The 23,519-nt window shown below is 42.5% G+C and overlaps 1 protein-coding gene and 1 pseudogene across 4 annotated transcripts in view; one reads left to right on the forward strand and one right to left on the reverse strand.

Annotated features, from left to right (window-relative positions):
* SPPL3 (signal peptide peptidase like 3) overlaps positions 1-23,519 on the forward strand; it is a 61,843-nt gene that overhangs the window by 29,451 nt on the left and 8,873 nt on the right. For all 3 annotated transcript variants that reach the window (XM_035099420.3, XM_088659789.1, XM_035099418.3), the window contains exons 2-6: positions 15,812-15,889; positions 18,608-18,696; positions 20,014-20,133; positions 22,143-22,221; positions 23,375-23,487. In XM_035099420.3, the coding sequence (XP_034955311.1) occupies positions 18,618-18,696; positions 20,014-20,133; positions 22,143-22,221; positions 23,375-23,487 (391 nt within the window). In that variant the 5' untranslated portion in view covers positions 15,812-15,889; positions 18,608-18,617. The remainder of the gene's footprint in view (positions 1-15,811; positions 15,890-18,607; positions 18,697-20,013; positions 20,134-22,142; positions 22,222-23,374; positions 23,488-23,519) is intronic.
* Positions 15,973-18,198, reverse strand: LOC118076570 (UPF0449 protein C19orf25 pseudogene; annotated as a pseudogene). Its single transcript, XR_015947516.1, has one exon. The product of XR_015947516.1 is annotated as a UPF0449 protein C19orf25 pseudogene (transcript).

The raw sequence follows: 23,519 nt of genomic DNA on the forward strand, positions 1-23,519 counted from the left end.
TTTTTTAAATGATGGACTGAATGTGATTGATTATCAGTTAAGAACCTGATAACAGCTAGGTTAAGAACTTGGAGAATTTAAAGAAAAAAAGGCGCTTGATCCTGGGACAGTCCAGTTATATATTGGCCTATTCCTACCTTTTTTTCTTAATGGTGACAAAGACCATCCATAACGTAAGAATATTCTTCACAACTGATAGTACAGCATTGGGGTGGGGTAAGTGAAGACAAGCTTCAACAAGTAACTATAATGTTCACTGCTCCTGCTCAGACTGCATAGAAAAAAACATTTTGGTTCCTGAAATACATTCTGTTTGTGAGAAGAAAAAATAACTGATAGAATTCTACAGGCTGTGGTATTAGTGTTTGAAAACAGTCACGATACAATGATCCTCAGGCATGCATCTCCAGATGGTGGAGATGTCAGATGCTATCCTGGTGCCCATCTTCACTTGGGTCACAAGTGGCTGACAGCCAGGTGCAAAATGTGCCTGATGTCTGGCTAATTTCGAACACTGGATAAAATGTAACAGGATGGCTAGGATTAGAAAAGAACGGATGTTCCTTATTTCAGATTCCTCCAAATACTTAATGAGCTTTTGTGTCTCATATTTTTGTTTTTCCTCAGAATGCTGCTTAGCAGTATTTTACAGACTAGGGTTAGCCAGTAAGTTGTGACTTTGGAAGTGAAAACACTAATTCCAGAGTATCACAGCCTAATATAACACTCCAGATTTTCTTTTAAACTGTGGCAGCACACTTGATATGTACTGTATAGTTTTTCACAGAACAAATATAGTGGACGCTCGGGTAGCGAACGTGATCCATGTGGGAGGCACGTTCGCAACCCGCAGCGCCACATCTGCGCATGCACGGGTTGCAATTTGGTGCTTCTGTGCATGCGTGATCACTGAAACCCCAAAGTAACCAGTTCTGGGACTTCCGGGTTCGGCACAGTGCGCAACCCGAAAACACGCAACCTGAAGCGGCTGTAACCCAAGTTATGACTGTACATACTAGTTTCAGAGAATTGCTTGTTGTTGAAATGATAGTGTCAGTATGTAGAAAAGAGTTAACCATTATGTTACCATGTAAAATCATACTGACTTGCTTACAGAGTTATGGTAAGGATTACAGTTAGATAATGCACCTGAAGTGTTTTGACCACTTGAAAGTGCTATACTGTACAATTTTAAAATATAAAATCACTACAGTGCTCTGTGGAACAGTTGTTGAGTTTTCCTTGCCTTTAAAATTTTGACATATCTAAAGGTATGTCTAAAGTATGATGGCACCATGTGCAGTTTAGTGGGGAAAGGGAGAAATGTTATTTAAGGGTTGGAGAATTAATATTTAAAAGTTAAGATGTGTATAAGAGGGCTAATAGTAATCCTTAGTCTCACCCTACTTTTGCATTTGAAGCTGAGCTCCTGCTTTAGGCCTCAAGCAAAAGATTAAGATAATATTCCCAACTGCAATTTTTAAAATTTTTGATTTATAATATTCTTAGCTAACTATTGACATCTGTCGTGTGAAGTAGCTCACTAGATCAAGGGCGGGAAACCTTTTTGGCCTTGTGGGCCAGATTTTCATCTATCTCCTGCTACCTGTGAACCAGCATTTGACAGTTGGGCTGGAACACGCTTATGAATAATCTGATGTAATATCAGGTGATTGACATGTTGGTTGCCCTGCCCACCTTCCAAAGTTGGCGCACCATGGAGATAGTGGTCAAGCAGAATTCAACTCATCATCAGCTGATGGACCAAGCATTTTTAGGTGTCTTAAAACATTTTCTCTTCCTTTTGAATTTTTTAAAATAAGGTTAATGGGTGCTTCAGGTACTGTTTTTAATGTAATAGACTAAACACTGGTTCTAAATTTATAATCTCTAGAGGATAAGCTCTTCAATCGTCTATGCACGGAGCAAAGGAAGATAACGGTCAGCTTGGATTTACATTGTTTCTAAATACTCAGTAGATTACTAAAGCTTAAATTCCTTTTGTATTGATGAGACAGTGGTCAAAAAAGCCATGGAGGAATCTGTATTTGACTTTCACCTGTACTTGCCTTGTACTTGATTGCCTCTCCTTTGTTCTGTGATGCAGGGCTTGCTGGCCCTCAATTCCTGTATGCAGGGGCAAATGAAATACAGTGGTATCTCGGGTTTGGTACCTAATCTGTTCCGGGGTGCTGTTCACACCCCGAAAAGTACTTAACCCAAGCAGCGTTTTAGCGCATGTGTGAAGCACTGATAGAGTGCTTCTGCGCATGCGTGCGCGGTGGAACCCGGAAGTGTTTTCCGGGTCCACCAAGTACGCAACCCGAAAGTACGCAACCCGCAGCATACTCAACCCGAGGTATGACTGTAAAAAATACACACCTGCAACAAACCTAATTAAAAAGTTGAGTACTTTGTTTTCTTGCTTTATTTCTCCTCTTAACCTATGAAACCCTGCATTTTTAAAGATACAGATGTGTACAGTGATATGGAACAGAACATATACCAATCCTTTATTTTTCCATGAAATTTTTTCCATTTCATGAATTCTTTAGTAAAAAATGAGTGGATGCTAATTGCAAATACAATATTAGGTGAGATTGGCAGTTTTAAAGTTTTCATCTTTGTTTACAAGATTAGATCACTTTCTAGGGCACCAGAAAATTTTCTGATACAAATAACCTTATGATGGGATTTCACAAAGATGAATAGTTCCTCTTTTGCTGCTGCTAACCCCTGTTCTTTCTAGTTGTTAGATCTAGTTTCATTAGTTTGTAGTGGAAATAAATTACTTTCCTATCCTGTGCATTGGAGCTTTTGTGGGTTGGGGCTTCAGTGTTACAGCCTAAGCAACATTGTAAAAGAGGGGAAAGCTCAGTGAGGCATTTATTTTCTGCATTCAAATTATTATACAGTACATGGGATGCAGTGGGGCATAAGGGCTTGCTAATAGGCTTTGACTTGGGTGTTGAGATTTACTGCAGCAAATATTTTCATTAATTTAAGAAAGTTATTTGCCTTTGTTGGGAATGCTAGTTAATGCAGCTTGTGATGAAACTTCATGGTACCTCATGCCCATTTGTGAAGCCCTATAAAGGGCCAGAAAATAGCTTTGAGTTTGACTTGTCTTCAATCGCTAAACATGAGATGCAGGAAATGTCATTCTCTGGTCCTCTGAGAAATGGCCTCCCTCAAGTCATGTTGTTAAAAAGATGTTGCATGTGTATGTTAGTGTGGGGGTGTTTCTAGAAAATTATTAATTGAGAAAACTCTGGTATTCAGCGTCTTCAGTGCCGTGAATTGTGAATATTTAATCCTAAATACATTATATGGCCTGTTGTATAGGGATCTACAATTTTTGTCTACCTTTGCTAGGCATGTCCAACATTGTAGTCACCAGGAACTGTGTTGGTCCTGCATAGGGACTAACCAGGAAAGTCTATGCCTGTTTGGCTCAGTGTTAGAAACTGAGATACAAAAGCTAGGAGCCAAATGGCTCCTGGGACCTGGGTTGTGGGCGCCAAAACAGAATGTCTAGTCGCCGGGCAGTGGTGGTGTCAGCAACACTTTTTATTTATTTTTTTGATAAGGAGGAACTAATATGTAATTCACATAAGCGACACATTGATAATATGACATTTTAAGCAGAAATTGTTAATACATGTTTAATATGGTGTTTACAATAAAAATATTGGTACTGTACTTCAGTTTTCAAAACACACTTTATTGTTAAACTCCTTAACCTATTGTCTATCCTTAACATATACTTCAAGGCTTCAAAGCACATACATTTCAATCCTTGAGTGTCATCCAGGTGCAAAAAAATGGCACCCAGACTTTTTGAGGTGTTTGCAAATGGAGAACCTTTAGGTGCAAAATGTGCATGGTGCCCTGCTAATTTTGAACCATGGTTTGACTGCTGCAATGTGTGCTGGGTACCTCAGCAATTAAACAACCAAACAACTCCCCATCTTTCTTCCCAGCATTTGTATTTGGGAGGGAGATGAAATTGCCATGTAACTGCTGGGATGATGGCCATCCTTTTCTACGACTCCCAAGGAAGGGAGGAAATCTGGTTGCTTGTCCTGTTTGGCATAAAGTGACAGCACAGTTGTCATGACAAGCATAGCAAATAAAAAGTGATATTATTTATTAGTTTATGTGTTGTTTTGTACACATATCCCACATAGAGACCCATAGAACCATGGGAAAATGTGAATACTTGATTGCAAAAGGTACTGACCACTTAAAGGCTGATTATATATATATATATATATATATATATATATATATATATGAATGAATATGAGTAGGGAGCCATGAATCTGCATTTATTTATTTAGTGTAGCACCAGTGTTCAAAATTAGCCAGGTGCGTTTTGAACCTGGCTATTGGCCACTTACAACCAAGTGAAGATGCTTGGGTGTATTTTTGTTACTGTAACCTTGGTTTAAGGAGCCATTTGGTGCCTAGGTTATATATCTGAGTTTCTAGCACTGTATACGGCTCTTCATCCCTAGATCTCAGGGATACATAACATAAAAATACAATATTGAAATATGAAATACATAGTAAAAGCAAAAGAACAAAATAAACCCACAAAGCAATAAACCCCCTCCCACTCCTCCCACAAACACATTTAAAAGGTGTGTAAGATGTAAATAAGCCAGCAGCCTGTAAATCAGCCATCTTGAGCAGCATCCTTCTATGTAGAAGGCTTCCAGCCTCTGTAGCTCAGGGTTACTATGATGCTGGAAATTCCAGGCCACAGTCCTTACCTAGCTTGCAAATAATAGACCTGTTGCTCTGCCTTGATTGGTATGATCACTGGGCTTGCAAGGACAGTGTACACTGTATAGGTTGGGATAGATTCCATTGTGTGAAAATAGTGAAGGTGTCCATGGATAGGATGATTTGCATAGATAAGATTGCAGTAACTATTGGGGTGTTTTTGATTTGCTCTTTCAGAATGTTCATATTAACACAACTGATTAAAATGCTGGAGGACTTTTCTAGAGTAACAGTTGTGAACAAAAAAGAAATCTTTTCCTATATTTTGATGCAACTATTCTGAAAACAATAGAATAATTGTTGAATCTCCTTACAATTGTGTCTATGATGAAGCATTTGGTGCTGTGGCGTTGGAAGTGAGAAGGAATTGTGTTTGAACTCAGACATTTTCCAGACAGCCTCCCACATGTTGGCTGCAACTTAAAGCATGGTTGGCAAAGAACAAGCAAAGGCAAATGGTTGTCTTTCCTGCAGCGAAACTTAACAATTGCTCACCTGCTTGGTTATTGTTTAAAGATTAGAACTCTGGTTGTTGACAGAATCTCATGGTTGGCTTTTATAATAACTTGAATATGTTGTGCAACTTCATTGGGTGGGTGGAAATAATAAAACAAGAAATCTGTGTACTTAAAAGTTGAGTAAAGTTTTATGTTAGAACTAATGTATTAAATCTTAATTGCCTTGCAGTCATTCTTGTGTTTGCTCATATGGAATCTTATGCTAGTATTGCCTACAGAGTCTACTATAGGCATCCCCAAACTGCGGCCCCTCCAGATGTTTTGGCCTACAACTCCCATGGTCCCTAGCTAACAGGACCAGTGGTCAGGGAAGATGGGAATTGTAGTCCAAAACATCTGGAGGGCCGAAGTTTGGGGATGTCTGGTCTACTAGGACATTGGATGAGACTTGTTTTTGAGTTTGTTCCATCAGCTGGAAACTACTTGCTCCTCAATGTACTGTACTTAGGTAATGAATAGCCCTGCTGACCATTGAAGTTCTTCACAAAATTTTCTGCAGTTTTTTGTCTATATTCATTAAAGCACAGACCTAACACAAATGTTTGCATTCTGATGGTTTGAGAGACTGTGGCTGTAGTGTCTATACCAGGCACCCCCAAACTTGGCCCTCCAGATGTTTTGGGACTACAGTTCCCATCATCCCTAACTAACAGGACCAGTGGTCAGGGATGATGGGAATTGTAGTCCCAAAACATCTGGAGGGCCGAGTTTGGGTCTACACTTTTTACCTAGTTTGGGAAGTTCCAAAGGCTTGATATGATTAAAAGAGATCTCACAGTATTCTATTTAGTGGAAGTATCATGTAATATATATATATAATAAACAGTGCAAAATGTGTATATCATGTGAAGAAGTGCTTGCTTCCTTAGATTTTGCATGTATATTTGGAGGCAAATGTCTGAGCATTTACAGTAACATTTTAAAATAATTACATTTCCATGTGTTTTCATGTGAAAGAAGCAGCTCTTCAGCTGTTAAGTCAGTGGCAATCTTGAAGTACAAGTTGCTTCTTTGGCACAGAATACCCTTTTCATACGTTAGTTCAGAGGTAAGCCACATTGAGTTCAATTGGATTTGCTCCCAAGTAAGTACATAGCATTTCAGACTTGGGCAAGTATACCAGTTGCAACCATACATGGACAGAGGGAGCCTGGCTTCAGTTGTCCATGTCCAGCCTCTGGAATAGAGGCTGTAATGTGCTTAACATGGGACTGCCTTTGAAGACTGTTTAGAAACTAGTTAGTGCCAAGTGTGTCTTTTAGATTACTAACTGAGGCTAGACTTCATGATCACATTCCGTCTGTCCTTTTCTGGGCCTAATTTAAAGTGCTAGTTTCAACCTCTGAAATATCATCATCTGGTGAGAGAACCAAACTTTTTGTGTTTTTTAACACGGCACTTGAAATCATTTTGCCTTTTGTCTTTTTCCACTTGCACTTTGCATTTTTCTCCTATTCATGATAGTGTCATGTAGCATTCTGATGGGAACAATGGTATTGATGGAGGATGGAATATAAATTGTATGAATGAATACCTTTACAATGCTATAATATGATTATTGATTGATATTTTTTTAAACTGTCAGGTGTATTCCATCACATTGTCTGGAAATGTAAACCTGACTGTGAATAAACTCCATTTTCTGGAGATAGCATTTCAGAGTCAGAGAAGGTGTATAACATCTTCAATTGCATGTGATCAAGCTATTGAAAAAATGTGCCATAAAGATTTAGAATGAAAATGTGACTTGACTCTAATAACTATGGGGTGTCAGTCTGTCTCACAACATTTTCATTTCTTTAGAAAACCATGCCAGCAAAATGATGCTCTGTACCATTCACAGAAGAACAAATTGCCAGGCATGTTAGAATGAAGCACATGTGTGCTTCTTCCCACCTTAGCCAGGGCTGACATTTAAGGGAAGACATATTTGCTATCACCTGGTTGACTACGGTAGATGTCCAGCGACTGACAGTGTACCAAAGGCAGTGTGTACCAAAGGCAGCCTCAAGCAAATGAATAATCAAGCATTGAGATGTCCTGCTGTTGGGCATTCTTACCATGAGTTATATAAATAGAGATGTATGAGAACCTTTGACAGAAAACAGAGAATCACAGAATTCATAAAGAGATATGTGTGATGAGACTGACTGTAGTATGATGGTTTGAGTTAAGAGCAGAGATGGGCAGTGTAATCGTGGCCAGACTGAGAGCAGCTAGAAGGGTTGCTGAAGCTGAAACAATAGACCTGATCAGTCATTGGAGGAAAGGCTATTGGATGCCGCAGTCCAGTAGTATTTTAAGCCGCCATTGGGATCTATTGAAAGGGTGAGATATGAATTCCTGTAATAGATAATGGCAGAATGCAGTAAAATGATCAGAGAATTTTCATTGAACTTGATAACTACCGGATATCTATTTTTAGAATGCCATGGTAATTGCCTTAGATAATTAGCTGTCCCTTCATGTTTTTGTCCGTTCCTATTTTTTTAGAAATTAAAACATCTGTTGAGAAAGTACAGCATGATCTTGTGAGCCTGTGTTGTGTGCTATATTTGTTACTAGCTTTGTGTATGCTATTTCTCTATAATGTTGCCAATCAGCTAACAAACACTATTTCCCCATGAAAACAGATGCAGTAGTCATTATTTCAAAATGCAGTTACTGTTAATCAGGTGCATAACCTGTGGCTTGCATTTGCCCCTCCTAAGAGGTTTTTTGTGACCTTTAAGATTTTTCCTCCTTCCCTCCCATTCTAGCTATATCAGATTGCCAGTGTCTGACTTCCACTGAAAAGAACTCTGTCCTGAAGAAGTCAGTTGCAAGAATAGACAGTAAAAACCACCAAAATATTTTTAACTGTACTGACAGGATGGGCTAAGCACAAATGCTAGGTTTTGGTGTGTGCATATGGTAACCAGAGCTTTGTGAAAACATATTGTAATTGTATCCTTAAAGTGAAAAACCACTGGAGAAAGTTTTTGTGTGTGCACTTTCTTTTCCCAGTAATTCATTTTAAAACATAGGCTGGCTACATTGTGTATTTCATCCTAAGCAATAGGAATAGTTATGGCAAAGGGTGGTATGTTAGGCTAATGCAGACTTGCCATAGCTGCCAAGTTATCCCTTTTTTAAAGGGATTTTCCCTTATGCTGAATAGGCTTCCTCGCGAGAAAAGGGAAAACTTGGCAGCTATGAGACTTGCAAGTACAGTAGCCACCTGTCTTTGGCAACCAGATGAGTCCCCATTCTGGTTCTAAAAAGCTACTGGCTCTTTAAGTCTGCTTCTTAGGTAGATCGTGTCTCTCTGGAAATACCCCTTGGGACCCTTCACACTACAGTACTTCCAGCTACAGCTCAAAGATTAAAGAAAGTCAGCCCCCCTCTCTCCTCTATGACAGTGGAATGGGCAAGGGGGAGCTCAAAGACTTGTAGCTGCCTGAGCACCTTCCTGTGTGCTCCATTGCTATCCTTTCCCCTTCTACAGATAGAGAAAATGGACTGTGCACCACATGGAAAGATACTCAGATGGCTGCTAGCCCAGGAGTAGAGGCTGGTTACCCAAGCACTTGACAAATGGATATGCTCCTGCTGTATTTTCTGAAACTTTTTGCCTTCTGGCCCCACTCCTTCCATGAGTACAAAAAGTGCAGGATGAGACAGAGCACTGAGTTGTATTTGCATCATTTGCCTGATGTGACAGATATTTAAGTGAAATTGAGATTGTGTTCTAGCTGGTTGAGGGCTGTGGTTGAGGCTGATGGGTGTGTAGAAGCAGCAACAGGGGTGCCTGATGTGGCAACTGTCTTGGCTCTGTTCTCTTGTTCTCCTAGCAGGGTGGTGGAGTCTCATCTGGACTACAGCAACCTACCGGGTAGCCATTGCAGGAGAGCAGGAGAAAGACAGGAAGCTTGAAGACCTGACCATAGATAATGGCGGCTATAGCATCTTTCTGAGGGATATTCTAGCTGAGGGATATTCTAGCCTTGCCCTGTGTAGCCCTTGAAGGAGGTGTAAGGTCTCTTACAGGGTCCTAGAGTCCTTCTGCCTCCTTCCCAAAGTGCTTTCCCAGCTTTGGAAGGAGATGGGAAGACTCTAGGACTCTGCCAGAGCCTCATACCTCCTTCCCAAAGCTCAGCACCTCGCATAGCTGACTTTGGGAAGGCAGCATGAAGGCTGGGGTGTGTATCAAATGTTGGCCTTTCCTCTCCATGTGACAAGGCAGTGTGTGGCCCACAGGTCCCGTGTCGAAGTACTCTTGAGGTCCACTTGGTATGAAAAGTTGGAGTGCCCTGATTTAAGTATTTATAATATTCATTTCCCACTTTTGGCAGCTCACTTATAACAAAGCCCAAAGCCTTCATTTATGCTTGCACATTAGATTTACTGTCACAGTAGTTTTCACATATTCCTAGTGTGTAAGTGTAACTGGATTTTCTTATAGTTGCTTCTTGCTGTGCATCTCTCTCCCTTCTTTGTTGTCCTTCTCACTGTCAAAGCATAGATGGGCACCTGCTGTTTTGCTGTTATACTTGTAAAGCACAACACACATTAATGATGCTGGGTATATAGGAACAGTTCTAAGGTGATGTAGTAAATATGAGAAATCTTCAACAGGGGTGGGGGTGGGGGCTGTGTCTGGTCTCCAGATATTAATTGGACTCCAACTCCTATCAGCCCCAGTCTGCATGGTGAGTGGTCGGGTGATAGGAGTGGAGTCAAGCAGCATGGGGAAGGCTACAAGTCCACCACTACACTAATAGAGTCAACAACCATTTTGTGCAGGAGTTCTGTTCCTGGCCCTGTGTGCGTTATCCAGCTCCATTCAGCCCTGCCCCCATTCCACCCTTTTTGTGAGTGATGTTTTTGGGTTACTACAGCGCTGTCCACATGTGCGCAATCATGCGTCTTTTGGATGAACGTTAATTGGTCGTTGTCTTTACAATAATTTCCCATGTCTCAAGATAACCCATAGTAATCATTTAAGTGAGAATGTTCTGCACAAATGACTTTTAATGCAAGTACCAATAGAGGTGGGGACATGGGTGGCACTGTGGGTTAAACCACAGAGCCTAGGGCTTGCTGATCAGAAGGTTGGCGGTTCGAATCCCCGTGATGGGGTAAACTCCTGTTGCTTGGTCCCTGCTCCTGCCAACCTAGCAGTTTGAAAGCACGTATCGCTACAGCGGGAAGGTAAACACCGTTTCCGTGTGCTGCTCTGGTTCGCCAGAAGCGGCTTTGTCATGCTGGCCACATGACCTGGAAGCTGTATACCAGCTTCCTCGGCCAATAAGGCGAGATGAGCGCCGCAACCCCAGAGTCGGTCACGACTAGACCTAATGGTCAGGGGTTCCTTTACCTTTACCAATGGAGGTGGGTTGTGTATACAGAGACGTACATAAGAGCCCTTCAGCTGGATCCAGCCAAAGGGTGTCCAACCCAGCTGGCACTCTTGTTCTCACAGTGGTCAACCAGAAGCCCATGGGAAGCCTGCAAATATATAATTGTAATTTATTTATTTTTTGCTACATGTGGCACTCCCCCCCCCCGTGAGTTTGTAGGATTAATTACTTTGCTATTCTTAGAATATGGCTTTGAATGTATGAGCCACAGCATGACCAAATTTCTGGTTTGTCTGGTTTTAACTTGTTTTGTTTATTTTATTGTTGTAATTTTGGATTTTTGTAGCTGCCTTGTGGGATCATCCTTGTGGCCAAAATGTGGGACAAAAAATGTGGGGTGGAGGGGTGTGGAGAGGGAGAATGGGATTCCAGGACTTCTTTGAAAGGACCAACTTGCCTGGATAGCCAGGATAGAGCTGCTAATGGATATCTAAAATGTAAGACAATCTGAGACTTGCCTCCCCATTCAGTTTTGTTTGCCTTGAGATGAAAAAGTTTATGGGATCTTCTCCCCAGTCCCCAAACTATGCTTTGCAGAATTTAGCAGATCTGCAGAGTTTGACAACTGTTACCAAAACCTGAAAACTGTTTTCATTAAAAAACAAAACAAAAGGTTTCATGGTTTCAGAGAGATGCTTGAAAACAAATGAACAATATCTGCAAAATAGTTAATTTTTAGAGAAGTGGTGGAACTTCTTAACCCCTTTGGTGCAGCTGGTCCACTTAACCTCTCAGGCTGCTGTCACAATGGGCTGCAAAACCTTTCCCCCTCAAATTGCCCTTATTTGCATAGGATTCCCCCCCTTTGTTTATTTATTTGTAATAGAAAACCCCTTGTGACTGTCAGACACAGATTCCAACAGATTTGGTGCAGGGCTGCCAGTTACTATCCCCTGTGTGGTGGTTCGGATGACTAGTGCTAGTAAGGGTCAGGATGAGCACTGATAGTTCTGTGTGTCCAAGGGGGAATTTGGAAATTGATATTTTCCAATGTGGCAAACAAGTAAATAACTACTTGCTCAGTTGACTGTTTTACCTCTAGTTGAGTAGGCATGGAGACAATTGAAAATGAGAGAAGTGTTTGTTTTGTTTCTCCCTACAATTCAGCCCATCAGTAAAAACATTTGTGGGCTAGAAACTTCAGTGAACTTATTTGTAAGGCTGTAACATGGTTTAATTTGTTCTGGAAGCTCTCTCCCGCCCCCCACCAGCTAGCTAACTGGCTAGCTATTTGACCCTAGCAGCTGCTCTTTCTCTGCCTACCATTCATTCTGACATTGTCCATTTTCATTGTGCACTGCAAGAAAGGTCGAGTTGGAATGTCTGGAAGGACATATTTTTCATGTTGGAAAACTTTGGAGCCATGTAGCTGTGCAATGTGAGAAGCAGTCATTCTTGGAATTGTTCTGTAGGTAAAGATCTGCGGAGCTGTCTGTGACAGGCTAGAGAGCTAACTGCTTGGTTTGTTGTTGTGTAGACAAGAATGAGGTCATTGTAAAACATGGGAGGCTGACACCCGGAGCTGTTGCAGAACAGTGCTTGTTGTGTGCTTCTGGGCATGTCCCTCACGGGGGCTGTGTAGCACTCTCCCCCCTTCTGTCATTACCAAGCCACCATCATCCAGGGGGTCTTTCCTGGGATAGAGCAGCACATTGTGAACTTCTCTTTTCACTGTTCAGCTATTCTTTGCCCAGGCAGCCATTGGTGGCACCTTTTATGGAGAAACACTTACTATTTAGGGTAGGAGCACTATTTAGGGTGGGAGGAGAGGAATACATTAAAGCTCTTATAAGGTCACAGAACATTTTTTTTTTTTACAAAGTAGCTAACAGTCTGTAATACCAGAGGTGGGCAGACTTTACACTTCAGTTTTAGCCACTCTTAACTAGAATCCTGTTTCAGGAAGGTAGCCGTATTGGTCTGATGCAGTTGAAATATATAAAAAAATAAAAAAATTGTCCAGTAGCACCTTAGAGACCAACTAAGTTTGTTCTTGATATAAGCTTTCGTGTGCATGCCTTAATTGTTAAAAGACCCTGACTCTTGCTTAAGAAAAGAGTGTTCTTCAAGCACATGGGGAGCCCCATCAAAGGCAGAATCTTGTTTATGTGACAAAATATCAAGGTGTAACAAGTGAGTTAGGCACCCCTGTGAGAAGGTAAATATTATATATTTATTTATTTATTTATTTATTTATTTATTTATTTATTTATTTATTAAAACATTAGCTGAAACTGAAGCAATTCCACAGGGAAGGTGTTGTTCCAGCAGGTAAATCCGGGGGGTGGGGCGGGGCGGGGATAATCCCATTAAAAAATTACAACTCAGGAGCTGAATTTTAGTTGCAAAATTGTTGTACAGTAGATAGTCCCATAATTGCAATCTTGAGTGCCTGCAGCTACCAGAAATCTAGATTAAATTCAATTTTGAAGATTAGGGTAAAAACTGTGCAAACCTAGCTAGTGGAAAAGCCAGTTTATAATAATAAAAACATGTAGGTTTAGCTTTCTGTTCAAGCTCAGTGTTGGCTCTGTTTGGGTTATTAAGTGCAGCATGTAAACTTGAGTGTAGGCCTCAGTCCAAGTTAAAAGTTCAACTTTTAGTTCAGTTTTTTTCCTGTTTTAAAAAACAACCTAGGGTGTGAGGCATGTTTTAGAGGGATTTGGATCATAGCATTCCTAGAAGGGCCTTAACCGCCCACATTCTCGCCTTAATACCCACTAAATCACCACCCACTTCCACTTCTGACAAAACTTTACATTCACATTGACTGAACTGACCTAATTGCCTCTTCTGAATTTCTGCTCATTTCATTTCCATATATGAACCCCTCATTCTTACTACAGTACTAGGTGGGAAAAGCTAGCCATGGCTATATGTTCAGCGTAAGGTAGCAAGAGAGCCAACTGTGCAAGTACAAAGAGACCTCCTTCTTCGTTTGTGTGGAGACGCCCAGCTGAAGCACTGTTTCAGCTTAAGTGACAAAGTGTCTTGGTAATAAGCAAGTAAGGCACCTGTGCAAGGTCAGCAAAATGTGGAAGAGGCAGGGTAGTTAACGCTCCCCCTTATTGATCTGCACAATCAAAAGTTTTTAAATAAACTAACTCAATAAATAAAAACAACAGGTATGCAGGTAGAAAGCCAGCAGGAGTGGGGGGGGCTATGAAGTATGTTCTAAAGAATGTTGCATCTCTGCTGAATAGAAGTTGTTTAACCAATGGGTTTGTTTTCTATGTCATTGCTCATCAATCTGTAATATACATTTTTTATTGTAAACACAGTAATCCTTACTACGGTATTGTGGCTCTTGCAGGGTGATTGTAACCATCCTATGATTTCTTTCTTGTCTGCCTAAGAGAAATAAACAAGCAAGCGTACTTTGTCATTCCTTGCTGTGCCTGCTCCTGCATTCAAATAGGCAACCCACCAATTCATCATCAGCCCAGGTTGCCTCAGTCATTATCTCCTGCTAAGCTAGTTCTTTTCCAGCTCACAGAAGGCTGTGTGTTTCTAGGGGCTCAGCCTCTTCCTGATAACTCCCTTCTGCTGACAGGTGAGGCTTAATCAAGCTTCTTTCCCATGTAGTTACAGAGAAAAGAAGGTTATCAGGTCACCCTGCTGAGAACCCATGATGTAATTTCACTACAGTGGTTTCCAAACAAGTAGCTTAGCACATACTTCTGAAGCTTGGCATTATGTCTACTGTATATTTTGTAAAATAAAAAAATTCCTTCAGTAGCACCTTAAAGACCAACTAAGTTTTTATTTTGGTATGAGCTTTCGTGTGCATGGTACGAAAGCTCATACCAAAATAAAAACTTAGTTGGTCTTTAAGGTGCTACTGAAGGAATTTTTTTATTTTGCTTCGACTCAGACCAACACGGCTACCCACCTGTAACTGTATATTTTGTAATAAACATGCTGCACTTGCATTACTGAGTGTATTAGAATTTATTTTATTGCTGTTCACTTCTTTGGAATTAATGTGGCACTCTGGCAGCCCTGATGTTGTTGGCTGAGTTGTCAGATGTTTGGGTACTTAGAACTGAAACACATGTGTACACATGGGCATTGTATTGTGCAAGAGAAGCTTAGGCTTAATGTGGAGCTCCTCTGGTCCAATGGGTTACCTTTCTGTATTATGCATGTGAGAGAACTGATCCCTATAACCAAAGTACTAGATATCTAGATTTAGCAAGCAGGCAGGCATTCTGTCAGCAGCATTATTCCAATCTCACTTTCCATATACATCTCTTTCTTATTAATACCCTATTCTTATATTTCATTATTCCATTTCATAATTTTCCAATTCTCTGCAAGCTTCCTTTAGCCTAGGCTAAAGACTGGTGGTCCTTTTTATGTAGGTGAGAACAAGTAATCTTTTCCAAAAACTGTTCAGATTTCTGGTCGTAAATTGTAACTTGGTGTCGTTCCCTCTTCCCCTAGGTTCAGGTTTGTGGGTTGTATCTAGGGTTGCCAGACTCAATAGAGGACAGGACTTCTGTGCCTTTAATTGCCCTGCTCTCTTTTGAGTCTGGAAACCTTAAAGAGAAACCAGCAGACCCTTTGTTTAATTTTCAAGCAAAGGGCCTGCTGGTTTCTCTTTAAGGTTTCCAGACTCAAAAGAGAGCAGGGCAATTAAAGGCACAGAAGTCCTGTCCACTATTGAGTCTGGCAACCCTAGTTGTATCCAAAGCTAGTCCTACTCAGACTTAGACAAATTGAAATCTTGCTTGTCAGTTGCAGGAGCTGCTGTTGCTTGTTCTTCTTCCCTTCTGTGCCTGAAGGTGGATTGGAATAGTTCACATGGCTGTGTCCCAGCCTCAGGCCACAAGGCTTCTCCTGTAAATCCTGCCCCCACCTTTTATTTGAGGTTGCTTCTCTGGAATTAAAACAAAGTGCCTCTGGCTTATTTGTCTTTGGTGATAATCCAGTCATGTGAGTGGGTGAACAATGAGTTGAAGAGTAAATTCCTGGCTTGTTTAACTTATTATTGTGTTTCCATGGGTAGACACCTGTTTGGATTTTTGAAAAACTGAACAAATGTTTATCAGTTTGATTCTATAATAATATACTGTGCTTCTCTGTCTTTCTTTCCAGGGCTTACTCCCTTGTGGATTCCAGTCAAGTATCTACGTTCCTAATTTCTATTCTCCTCATAGTTTATGGTAGCTTCAGGTACGATTATTTTATTTGGTATATATAACAACCCCGTCCCCAAAAGAAATGAATTGCTGGCCGTATGTTGATGCAATGTTCCCTAAAGGTAATCTTGTAGAACCATAATATATTAGGTATATTCTACATACCTAAAGGGGGTGGAAATTATAGGTGAAGCAACATTCAGTTTCATCATGACTTGCTAAAGCAGTATTTTAAAGAAAAAATGAACATTTTGCCAATTTGTTCTCATCCTAAAACATGGAGGCTTGCTTTCTAGCCACACATCACTTTCATTCTGGAAGGTTTAAGATTGTTTAGGGGGATGGAGTGACATGTTTTTTGAATCATTTGGCGGATGGACCCAGAAGGGAAGCATCCGGAGCTGCCAGGCAAGACTGGGTATTCTTTTTTTTTTTTTTACAAAATTACTGAAAGCATTTTTTTTGTCCGAAAACTGCATTTTAATAACAGCTCCTTAAGTTAAACCAGAGGTGAGAACCAGCAGCCTCGGTAGCTAGCTTTTCTTCTTTCGATACTGAAACACCCAACCCGACAAATGAACGAATGACACCCCCCCTTTCCTCTCTGTCCCCCACCCGGACCCCCAGACATGGACAACTTCTGTTTCATTTTCCTGACAAATCAGCTCTAGGCACAAATCTAGGGGGAATTCTGCTCACAGTCACCAAACCCACATCACGATGGGGCCTACGTCAAAACACCAAAATGAATCCAGTGCCGCTTTGGGCAGCGGAACCTCTGAGCCACCGCTCCCCCAACTCTGCTCCCTCCCCGAGTCCGTCAGAAGCCGGCCCTCTTCTTCGCGCCGCTCACACCGGAGGGGCGTGGGGCCCGCACACGGGGTCCTGCTTTTTGCACGCTGGAGAGCAGCCTCTGCCTGAAGAATCTCTCGCCGTACTCGAGTCCATTCAGGTGCCTCAGCGCCAGGGGCATTTCCTCTCGCGAGACACCCGCGTAGACAGGGATGACCTTCACCCCCTCCCGGTGCACTGCATGGGCGAGGTTCCACTCTGCCACCTGCTGGCACCGGGGGTCAGCCACCGAGCGGGGCGTCAGGAGGAGGATGGCCACGCGGCTCGCCTGAATGACCTCGCCCGCCGTGGAGAGCTCCGGCTGCCCCGCCACGTGGTCCTGGTGCTCAACGTACCCGCGGAAGCCGTGCTCTGCCAGGAGCTGGCAGATGGCGGTGGCGACGGCATCGTCATCCAGGCAGTACCAGAGGGAGAAGTCGTAATGGGGCAAGGGGGATGTCACGGCCGAAACGACGCAAAAATATGGGGAAATGAACAAAAACGGCAAAAAAGGCGGGCTAACCCTGTTGGCGAACCCCTACCCTCAAAAGTCCACTTGTCCCAGCTTAGGAGTGAGAGTGCCCGACGGGTGACAGCTTGCCTTAAGTCTGTGCAGACGGAATGAAACAAGGCCCCGGAACGGAGAGCGAATGTCGCGAAATCTGGGAAGGCAGACCACACCATCGTCGGGCATTTCACAGAGTGGAATGGAGTCGGGCATGGAGTGGGCTGCTGCTCTGGCACACACTCACAAGACCAAGCACACAGACAGTGTTTGAGTGGCGTAGCTTATGCATGCTGGAACCGCCGCCACACGCAGCAGGGGCGCAATACGGGCCGGCCGCTTGGAGTGCTTCGTTGCTGGCCCGCCTCCCGGAGCGGGCATCATCTCACAAGGCTCTCTGCTTCATCTCCAAGATGCCCTGCTCGAGGGTGGCTCCGGCCAACTTGAGCTCCTCACACTTCTCCTTGAGCAGGCTGCAGGCCACCTGGAGGCGGTGGTTCATCTCCACGTACGACTGGGTCAGCCGGTAGAGGCGCTCGTGCTTGGCCTCGGGGTCTTCGTTCTTGGTTGGGGAGGGCAAATCTTCGCTGGGCTCGGCCAGGAGGACGAAGACATCTTCGAGAATCTGCTCCGTGCTGGGGGGGTCGGGGCGTGTGGGCAGCACGACCCGCTTCTTGGCCTTGGAGGTCATTGCTCAGAAACAGGTGCCGGGGGGGGGGCACTGCTCTTCCTCCCTCCTCCTCCTCCTCACCTCTACTGAAAGCATTTTAAATTTGCTATTTTTTTCTCCAAGGCAATTTCATGTGAATGCAGATGCATCATCTCCACCTTTGGTTGTTGGATGACTTTCAACTGGGGGAGTGGGGGAGAGACTCTTGGGACAAGCGACTCACTCCATCCCTGCGTGTTCAATGCTTGCTTTGGACTCGACCAATCAATTTACTTCATGGAATCATGTTCTTGACTCCACTTCTGACGGTCTATAGATTTGAAGGATATAAATCTTACAATTTAAATAAAGAAATGAATAAATAATCTGCTTAGACTTCCCTTCTCTTTGCTTTTAGATATATGTTGAATACATGTTTTTATTTCAGCAGGCCTTTAATGTTCTTCTGAATTCAGTGGGTTTTTTTTTCCTTTTGACTTCTGCTTCTAAGCTTGTTCTTACGTTTGCTGCTTTTAAGGTTTTGTTGCAGCTGTTTATACATTGCCTTTGTATTTTTTTCTGCTTACTGCTTCATGTTTGTAAGCTGTTCTGAATGTTCTGCAGAAAAGCAGGGGGTATCACTTTTGGGCAGCCTCTTAGTAACACTCAGTAAATTTTACATTAAATTGTATCAAAGCTATGTATTAAATTTCAGTAACCACTGGAAATATAAAGTAGAAGGTTTACATGTATTCTTTTGTCTGCAGGTCCCTTAACATGGACTTTGAGAATCAAGACAAAGAAAAAGACAGCAGCGGCTCATCTGGGCCCTTCAATGGCAACAGCACAAATAACAGTAAGGACTTCTTGCTCCATAAGCTGAGGATGCAGAACTTGGTCTTGCAGGCTTGTGATTGAGGCCATTCTATCCGCTGTTGGAACATGTCTATCCCTTCTGGGTGTGAACCACATAACATGGCTGTCCTGCACAAGCCCTGCCAGATTGAAGGGTGGATAATTGACTACAAAGTCTTGTAATAATTCATTTTGTTTTGCATTAAGGTTGACTTGAAGTTCAACATTGCACTGTGTATGTGCTGTAGATGAGTGGTTCTGTCATTGGTGCCTGTAGTATAAAGTTCGGTTTGAGACAGGTAATGCTAAACTGGTAGAGATGGGCAAAGCTACCTCCTTTAGTTCTGAAGCACATTTGTCCTTCTTTACCTGCTGTTCTTCTCCATTAATCCGTCCTCTGATGAGTCACAGATTTCCCCCCTTCAAAAGCACACACATTTTTTCCACTTCAGTACAGTATACAATATTATATCTATTTTTCCATTCAAGATGCACTGTGTGCTTTTTCTGCTTCTCCTATTTCCATTGCCTTTTCTTTAGAGTAGAGACTAATAGTGCAATCCTATGCACCTTTACTCTGAAGCAAGACTCATTGTCTTCTGTGGAGCTTATGCTCAATTTAAACATGTCTGAGAGGTACATTTAAGCGCATCTGATGCAAGCAAGACCCAATCTGTGCATTTGATGAACACTGACAGTATGCTTTGAGGGTGGGTGGGTGGGTGGGGTGGTCAGCTCCTTGCCCTCCCAGCTATCTCAGTTTTCTACTTGGTGTTACCAAGAAAGAGAAGGTGAGCAAGTGGGTAGAGGGTGGATTCTGTGCACATACGTGCTCTCTCTCTCTCTCTCTCTCTCTCTCTCTCTCTCTCTCTCTCTCTCTCTCTCTCGGTGGCATGGTGGAGAGTATTATTGGGATTGCAGAAGGAAGGGGGCAGAATTTTTTCCTTTCCTCTCCTGCCACAATCCTGACAAAAATTTCCCCTTTGCAGCTGCAGTTTGCATTGAGAGGAGAGCTCCCCTTGGCACCCTGAGGCAATTTTCTCCCAGTGCAAATAGCTTTGGGACTGCAGCAAGAAAGGAAATGGTTTAACTCCTCTGCCTGTTGCAATCTCTGATTATTATCAGCTCCCCTCCTCACAAAGCACAGGCACAGCAACTGCAAAAGTATAACATGCCTAGTTAGGCATAAGCTTTGGTTGTAAAGGTGGAGGGGTGAACATCAGGTAGGAATGCATGTGGAAGCTAAATGTGTGCCATGTGATGCCAAATAACAAATGTTTCCTTTCCTTTAAAAACTAATAAAATAAAATTCCTGCAGGTATCCAGACCATTGATTCAACACAGGCGTTGTTCCTTCCCATTGGGGCATCTGTGTCTCTCTTAGTCATGTTCTTCTTCTTCGACTCGGTTCAAGTTGTCTTTACAATATGTACAGCAGGTAACTGCCTTCTCTTCACTTTCTCCCATCTTACATAGGGACTCATTGTTGCTTAAAACTGACACAGTTTTGAGGATGTCATATGAAGAAACTGCTTGTAGTAATACTGGTGGTTTCCTTCTATTTGTGTATATAACAGCTAGAAACTACCTGTCAATGTATATAAAATCAAGCACATAGAGGCTGCAGTGCTTTGTCCATTACTTGCTTTAATATTTTTTCTCTGTTACAACTTTCTCCACTTTAGCTGAGCAGCAGATTTTTAAAAACAAGTCTGGTTCAACGTACTTGCAAAACCACAGGCATCTCGGATCCTCTTAGAGGCATTTCCTCCTTTTTCTCACAGGGGCATAAATCTTCCAAGATTTATATCCTATAAGCAGAGTATGGTGGGGGGTTTCTCCAGAACTATTGTGTTTGTTCATAATGCAGGTTTCATTGGTCAGCTTCCTGCCCTACCACAAAAGCCATTGCTTTTGTGATGAGGAGTGGCTAAAAATATTTTAAATAAATAAACTGGCGGTCCCATGCACATTTGCATAGAAGTACCATTAAGATTGGTTGAACTTCCTTCACAGGAAATACAAATAGAAATGGGCATATTGATAAGAGAAGATTGACTAACATCTTTAACAAAAATTCATTCTAAGAAATGATTGAATTCTCTACCACAGGGTTTAGTAAGGGCTACCAACTTGAATGGTTTTAAAAACGGATTAAACAAATTCTTGGAGGATTTATTTAATAAACTCAAGTTGCTGATTCAAATGTCAGTGTCTATAATAGACTTTAACTTATTAGATGTGATCTGTCAAGCTATCAGATTTGGTAGGTAGTTACCTGGAGAGGAGCCTTCTCAGTGGTGGTGCCCTCCCAATAGAATCCTCTCCCTAGGGAGGCTAACCCCAATACTTCCTCTGTTAGAGGATTTCAAGCAGAAACTGGATGTTAATTTAGGGGTTTGTAGGAGTGGGTTTTTTTTGTACTTTGGCAAATGGTTGGACTAGAGCAGGCACATCCAACAGGTAGATCACTGGACTTCTGTGGTAGATCACTGCCCCCCCTCAATAAGCTCAAAAAAAGCTCAACAACTTTGTTGACCTGAACCCAAAAAAGTGGGTAGATCACTGCTAGTTTTTAACTGTGAGTAGATCGCAGTCTCTTGGGAGTTGGCCACCCCTGGACTAGAGGATGTTGAAGCCACTTTCAGCTTAATGATTCCCACTCATTTTTGCACCAGACAAAGAGAGTTTTATTTTCCCATGCTTTTTATCTTGCCTCTTTTATCTCTGCCGATTGCTTTCACACTCTCTTGTATTTGTTTTATTTCTGCTATCGTGTTAATGTTTTTGTCTTTGCATTTGCCTCCTCCCCTATATTTTGAATTATTTGCAAGTCACCCTGTGACCCTGTTGAGAGGTGCAGTATAAATTCATGAGAAGGTTAATTAAAAAGAGAACTGCAGAATTCTCCAAAGCCAATGGGCACATGCTTCTGAGAAGTTCTGTAGAATACCCATTTAAATAAACAAGTGCCATGCAAGGGCCCAGAGCCCTGTTGGTTTCAGTGGGATTTGCATGGGAGGACGTCCTGCAGGGTTGTGCTCAATATGTGCTGATGCATTCATACGTTTGCAACGGTTAAATATTACCCATGGAAATTAGTCTCTGCGTGCCACATCTTTGGCCCACTGACAAAAATGTGGCATTTCAGAAGAGTTTCCTAGCCAGACTTAAATGTTTTGGGTCAGTCTTTTGACCAAAGCATTCTGTGTGGGCTCTCCCCACTTTAGGAACACACCAGTTCCAATTTACTGGTAAATTGTTTGGACTTCAGATGTTTTCCAACAAAATGCAAAAAGCCCTTCACAGGCGTTTTAATTAAAGTTCAGCTTGTGTTTTGGCCGCAGATGTTGACATGTGTTAGTTTTCTGTGCTTGTCTTGGAGGTTTTGCAACATTGGTCTGTATTAACATTGCCTTTTCTTTCTCTCTCTCTCCTTTTCTCCAGTTCTCGCAACAATAGCCTTTGCTTTCCTTCTGCTCCCAATGTGCCAGTATTTAACACGACCTTGTTCACCTCAAAACAAGTAAGGAGGTTTTTTTGTTTTGTTCTGTGCAGTGCAAAGAACCTGTTGTTGATTCAACAAGACGGGCCTCTCTGTTGCTGGTCGAGCTTTTGGCTCTGAGAAGAAGTACAAAAACAGTCCTGCCACTGCTTTCCACACCTGTGTTTATAATGCACAAAGAGGGTATTGCAGAATTCTTCTGCGGTGAGCTCTAAACAGGGCTGACCCACATTTGATACCTCCCCACAGTTAATGTGAGGCACGCTCTCCTGGGAAGTTCTCCTGCACAAATAGCACAGGAACTAAGAGGAGCTTGCACAACTTTCCTTCATCTCAAGGCTTTCATATTCAGAAGAGCACCCAAGCAGGCTTTGCCTTGGGAGTCACAGCTGCCCAATTCCCACTCGCCTGCTCACGGTGGCTTGAGACAGCTGTTTCCACCAGGTCTTCAGTACAATGTGCTGCTCCCACCCCTGCCTTTGATCTTACAGCAGAAGGGGTGGGGGCAAAAGTGCCACCCACTGTACTTCTCTTTTTTTGGCTGCTTCTCAGGAATCACCACTTCACCGTGCCAAAACTGATGTACTCTATGATAATAGGCAGAAATAATGACCTGTTTGGATTGACCCCAGTAGGGTTGGATCAGAGTGGTGGTACTTTTCTAGCTGGGGGGGGGGCAGAAACACAGTTGAAATTCCTTTTTTTGCAGGGGAGGGAAGAACTCTGATCACAAGCACTGGCTCTAGAGATCATATGGAACGTGTTTTTTTTAAAGGCCAGCTTTTATGACAGCTTTGGAATAATGTCTTCTGAAATAAATCATTCTCTTCATGGATGGAAAGCCGTATCTTAAAACTAACCCCCACCCCCAAATTGGCATTAAGGAGTAGAACACTTCTGACACCCTCTCAGCAGAAAGCCCAAGAATAGAGTAGCCAAAATAACCTTTCATCTAATTTTAGGATCTTGGCAAATGAGTCAGGTTTGTGGGGGAGATCCTTGAGTTCATGCCTTCAGCACCTTTCCTTTGACAAAAGCCTTGTCACTAGGGCATTTCTGGTGTTCTTGAACCCTGTCCAAATAAGAGCCGCCAGAGACCCCCCCCCATCCTCCTTCTCGCTACATAGCAGAGAAGAGCCTTCATTGTTTTTGTGTTTCTGGTGGTGTTTTCCAGGATTTCTTTTGGCTGCTGTGGGCGTTTTACAGCTGCTGAGCTGCTCTCTTTCTCCCTCTCTGTGATGCTTGTCCTTATCTGGGTCCTAACTGGTCACTGGCTCCTCATGGACGGTAAGTGCTGCTGAATATGTGGATCTGGTTAC

Source organism: Zootoca vivipara, chromosome 16 (assembly GCF_965207765.1).
Source record: "Zootoca vivipara chromosome 16, rZooViv2.hap1.1, whole genome shotgun sequence".
Taxonomy (NCBI): Eukaryota; Metazoa; Chordata; class Lepidosauria; order Squamata; family Lacertidae; genus Zootoca; species Zootoca vivipara.